We start from the raw sequence: 5,016 nt of genomic DNA on the forward strand, positions 1-5,016 counted from the left end.
CACGCAATCACCATACTATGGACTCCTCGCCCAATAGTAGCCGACGGGAACATCACAGTTCCTTGCCCATCGTGCGCCCAACACATGCAATCACCATACTAAGGACTCCTCGCCCATTAGTAGCCGACGAGAACTCAACCAGTTCCATGCCCATCATGTGTCCAACCACCAAGCACATCCCAGACCCGTATTGGACTTAGTCCTTCAAGCCCAAACATCACACCACATGCATATACAATCTATCCTTATGATAAACAGCCAAAACACACACTCACAAACACAAGAAACATGGTAACTCGCATAAATTTGCTTAAGCTATGGACCTCTCGCCCAAGCTAAGCTCCCAGCCTCGCTTAGGCTAACCCACCTCGCCTGAGCGAGCTTAAAACAACAACAACACCAAGTTATCTCGCTTAGGCGAGATCCTCTCGCTTAGGCGAGTTCATCTCTCGCCCAAAACCACAATTAAACTCGCCTGAGCTGAAATACACGCGAAGCACCAAACCTGACCAAAACATCTTGCTTAGGCGAGGCCATCTCGCCTGAGCGAGACCCTGGTTCGCTCAAAACCCACAAAGCCCTCGCCTGGACGAGAAGTCGCGCTCAACACATGCACATTTCATCACGATCTCGCTTAGGTGAGTCCCACTCGCGTGAGCGAGTGTCTTTGTCGCCTGAACTCGAAACTCTTCGCCTGAGCGAGAACTACGAGAAAGGCTTGATTATGAGTCCCTGCATGTCTCGCCTAGGCGAGTCCCACCCGCCTGAGCGAGAATTGCAGGTTCTACGCTGTTTTACGCACATAAGCACTGCGTCAGCGAACCCCAAACGCTCTCAAATACACCAATTCAATTTATCAACATTTCACTCACAATACAGCAAGGTACAAACGCCATACAGACTCCCATTATCACCTTTCATACCATAAAAGTATACACAATTCAGAATAACCATCAAGAACACCAATTCACATGAAATTTTCAATACAACAGTACCCAATTACTCCACCCAGAATTCGCCCACATTCAACTCAAATTCTCTACCCATAAATCACCAATCGCATACAAGCATACCAAAAACTCAACAACAAGGTTTAACTCCCCTAACCTGGATTGATTGCTCAACAATTGTGAAGGCAGAACCCCCTTGACTCAAAATTCTTTCTTGCTTCAACCCTTGCAGCTCAAAACTCAGTTCACCCTTTCAAACTCGTGCTCCTCTCCCAAGCAAATTCCAGCAATGCCAAAACCCTTCCCTTTACCTAATTTTTGGCTTTTTTAGGTGCCTTTAAAATAGGTATTAAAAATAAAACGAGTTTTGGGCCTTTAATTTCCTCTTCAATATTACTTATTTGATAAATGCCCAGCCCCCTTGGCTGCCCATTCTGCTAGGCTTTTCTTTACCCCTTCACATTCATATCACCACTATTAGTTAGCAAAAATAAAGCTTATTATTTGCCCACCAAGGTTTGAACCCATGACCTTCCACTCAAAAGGCCATATCACAACCACTATGCCAAATCACCTTTGATGATAGTCACAAATCAACAATAGTTTACAATACCAATCACATACTCATACATATCCTAACAAAAAAAACAATAACACATAAATAGCATACATAGGACTCGAACCCAAGTCCTCCCGCACAATTAAAGTACTCTCAACCACATGAGCTACCACTTTTCCACATCACAATAAACAACAATTAATGCCATAGAGGTGCCTTCTTCCCGCATTTATTAATTAATTAATTATTTAATTAATTAATTTTCCCGGGTCTTACAGCGTCCTGCATCTCCTGCCATAGAAGGCCTCATAAGGTGCCATGCCAATGCTGGTATGAAAGCTGTTATTATATGTAAACTCCACCAAAGGCAGGACCTCATCCCACGCACCCAGATGGTCAAGCACGCACGTCCGCAAGAGATCCTCAAGAGACTGGATCGTTCTCTCGGATTGCCCATCAGTCTGAGGGTGATAAGCGGAGCTCATAGCCAACCTACTACCCATAGCATCCTACAACATCTGCCAGAAGTGGGAGGTGAATCGTGGGTCTCTATCAGAAACTATACTCGACGACACACCATGCAACCTCACGATCTCACTGATATACAACTGTGCCAGCTTCGCCATGGACATCCTCAAGTTTACTGCTAGGAAGTGGGTACTCTTGGTTAGACAGTCTACTATAACCCATATAGCATCGTGGCTCCTCATGGTCCATGATAAATAGGTGACAAAGTCCATAATGATGCTATCCCATTTCCACTCTAGTATCTCTGCCTTAGCCTTCTGACAAGTTAAGCATGATAACACATATCGAGCAACATCTTGTTTCATGCCCGACCACCAGAATGATTCTTTCAGGTCATGATACATTTTAGTCATGCCTGGTGCATGCTAAAATGGCTCTTGTGCCCTTCGTCAAGAATCATACCTTTCAGCTCTAAGTCTTGAAGTATGCAAACCCTGCCTCTGAATCTTAACACCCCATCACCTCCCATCATGAAGTCCTTGACCTTCTCAATGCCAAGCAATTCTACCGTCCTTTGTAGCTTGGGGTCATATAGCTGCTTCTCTTTTACCAGGGTAAGGAAATCACTAGACACCGTGAGCTGGTTACATCTAATAACTCCCTCACCTAGAACCACCTGCAACCGCATGTCTTTGAACTGTTCCACCAAGTCTAACTCCCTAACCATCATAAGAGATGCGTGAACCGCTTTTCTGCTTTAGGCATCAGCCACCACATTCGCCTTTCATGGATGGTACAACAGCTCGAAGTCAAAATCTTTCAAGAACTCCATCCACTGCCTCTACCTCATGTTTAACTCTTTCTAGTCAAACAGGTATTTCAAACTCTTATGGTCACTAAAAACCTGGAACTGTGCACCATATAGATAGTGTCTCAAGATCTTCAGTGCAAACACCACCGCTGCTAACTCCAAGTTGTGTGTGGGGTAGTTCTTCTCATGATTCTTTAACTGCCGTGAGGCGTATGCCACCACTCTCTAGTCTTGCATCAGAACACATCCCAATCCCTGATGGGAGGCATCACAGTAAACCTCAAAGGGTTTACCGGTATCAGGAATCACTAACACTGGGGCACTATTCAACTTTTGCTTTAGTTCTAGGAAGTTCTCTTCACACCAGTCGGTCCAAGCAAAAGGTTGGTCTTTACGAGTTAGTTGAGTCAAGGGTGCCACTATCTTGGAGAATCCCTCAATGAATCTTTTATAGTAACCCGCCAGCCCCACATAGCTCTTTATCTCAATCACTGACTTAGGGCGTTCCCACTTTAACATAACTTCCACCTTAGATGGATCCACTGATATGCCCTGAGCTGAGATCATGTGCCCCAAGAACTGAACTGAAGTCATCCAGAACTCACATCTTGACCGATTTGCATACAACTGCTTCTCTCACAGTATGCTCAAATTTTTTTTCAGATGCTCTGCATGCTCTTCATGAGTTTGGGAGTATATCAAGATGTCATCTATGAAAACCACCACGAACTTGTCTAGGAATGGCCTGAAGATTCTGTTCATGTAATCCATGAACAAGGTGGGGGCGTTAGTCACACCAAACGGCATCACTACATACTCATAGTGCCTATATCTGGACCTGAAAGCGGTCTTCTGCACATCATCAGACTTGACTCGAATCTGATGGTATCCTGATCTCAGATCAATCTTGGAAAACACTGCAGCACTGTGCAACTAATCCATCAAGTCGTCAATTCTTGGCAGAGGGTACTTGTTTTTTATGGTTAACTTATTCAGTTGCCTGTAATCGACATAGAGTCTAGAACTGTCGTCTTTCTTTTTAACCAGTAACACTGGCGCTCCCCAAGGCGATACACTAGGCCTGATAAACTGTTTTTCTAGCAGCTCTTCAATCTGTTTCTTCAATTCCACTAACTCAGCAGGAGCCATTCTGTAGGGTGCTATAGACACTAGTCCTACTCCCGGCACCAAATCAATGGAGAACTCAATCTCCCTAGTAGGGGCTAAGCCAGGCACGTCTTCAAGAAAAACATTTGGGAAGTCCCCTACCACAAGTGTCTCCATGTGTCCGTTTTCTGTCTCAACGGACAGTTGAGTCAGAATCATGAAGCACTGAGATTCTTCCTTCATTGCCTTATCCACCTGATGTTAGGACATCAACAGGTCTTCATCTTCCAAGCTAGCAAGCAACACCTTTCTCTCGTTGCAGTAAATGAGAATGTGATTGGCAGATAGCCAATCCATTCCCAATATGACATCTAGCCCCACCAAGGGTAAACAGATGAGGTTTACCCTGTACTTGCCCCTCAACCTCGATCTTACACCTAGCACACACGGTCGAGGTTTTGACTAACCCAGAAGCAGGTGTGGACACCACCAGGTCATATTGGAGCTCCTTCACCGGAAGGCCCAACTCTACCACTCTAGATTCCGACACAAAGGAATGTGTCGCTCCTGAATCAAACAGAACATGCAAGCTCCTACCAGCTATCACACAAGACCCGATGATGAGGTTACCTGATCTAGCTGCCTCGGCACCCGTCATAGCGTACACCCGACCAGCTGCCTGTGGTGTCACACCTCCCCTCGTCTGATGTGGTTAGGGCTGTGATGAAGGCCTCGACACTATGCTCCTACCAACTGGGCAGTCCTTGATGAAGTGGCCCTCCTGGCCGCATCTGTGGCATGTCCTCCTATCAGAGAGCTGGGGGGAGGCATTCCTCAGATGGGCCCCCTATAATGAAAACACTGTGGCCTAGAAGGCTGGAACTGTTGAGGCAAATGTGAGAACATCCTAGGCCCTTGAGACTGAGGCCTAGAGTATGGCTTCCTCCTATCGTTGTGTCTACTCGTGGACCCAGATGGTTCTTTCACCTTCTGTTGAGACCTTTGTTGAGCTTCAACTTCAGCCTTAAGTTTCTCCATTACTCTTGCCTTCTCTACCAAGGCAGGGAATTCCTTCATAGAGAGCGGAGTCACCATGAGTTTGAGGTCACCCCTCAACCCAT

The 5,016-nt window shown here is 45.8% G+C and overlaps 2 protein-coding genes across 2 annotated transcripts; both read right to left on the reverse strand.

Moving 5' to 3' along the window:
* Nucleotides 1–2,018: 2,018 nt before the first annotated feature.
* Nucleotides 2,019–2,704, reverse strand: LOC114163539. Its single transcript, XM_028047843.1, has 2 exons — nucleotides 2,393–2,704; nucleotides 2,019–2,294 (listed from the first exon to the last, which is right to left on the reverse strand). Exons 1-2 carry the CDS (start codon nucleotides 2,702–2,704, stop codon nucleotides 2,019–2,021), a joined length of 588 nt encoding a protein of 195 aa, XP_027903644.1.
* A 309-nt stretch (nucleotides 2,705–3,013) lies between these two features.
* On the reverse strand, nucleotides 3,014–3,382 carry LOC114163541 (uncharacterized mitochondrial protein AtMg00860-like). The gene has a single exon (XM_028047844.1). It carries the CDS (start codon nucleotides 3,380–3,382, stop codon nucleotides 3,014–3,016), a length of 369 nt encoding a protein of 122 aa, XP_027903645.1.
* Between the last annotated feature and the right edge of the window lie 1,634 nt (nucleotides 3,383–5,016).

The sequence above is a fragment of the Vigna unguiculata genome, chromosome 9, assembly GCF_004118075.2.
Source record: "Vigna unguiculata cultivar IT97K-499-35 chromosome 9, ASM411807v1, whole genome shotgun sequence".
In the NCBI taxonomy this organism is placed as follows: domain Eukaryota; kingdom Viridiplantae; phylum Streptophyta; class Magnoliopsida; order Fabales; family Fabaceae; genus Vigna; species Vigna unguiculata.

What these genes read in the sequence shown, in the direction of transcription:
- LOC114163539 (XM_028047843.1), bottom strand. Translation starts at nt 2,704, where the DNA reads ATGGTTAGGGAGTTAGACTTGGTGGAACAGTTCAAAGACATGCGGTTG. An exon ending in GCCATTTTAGCATGCACCAG is followed by an intron (nt 2,295 to 2,392) that starts GCATGACTAAAA and finishes TTAACTTGTCAG; the next exon opens with AAGGCTAAGGCAGAGATACT.
- LOC114163541 (XM_028047844.1), bottom strand. Translation starts at nt 3,382, where the DNA reads ATGACTTCAGTTCAGTTCTTGGGGCACATGATCTCAGCTCAGGGCATA.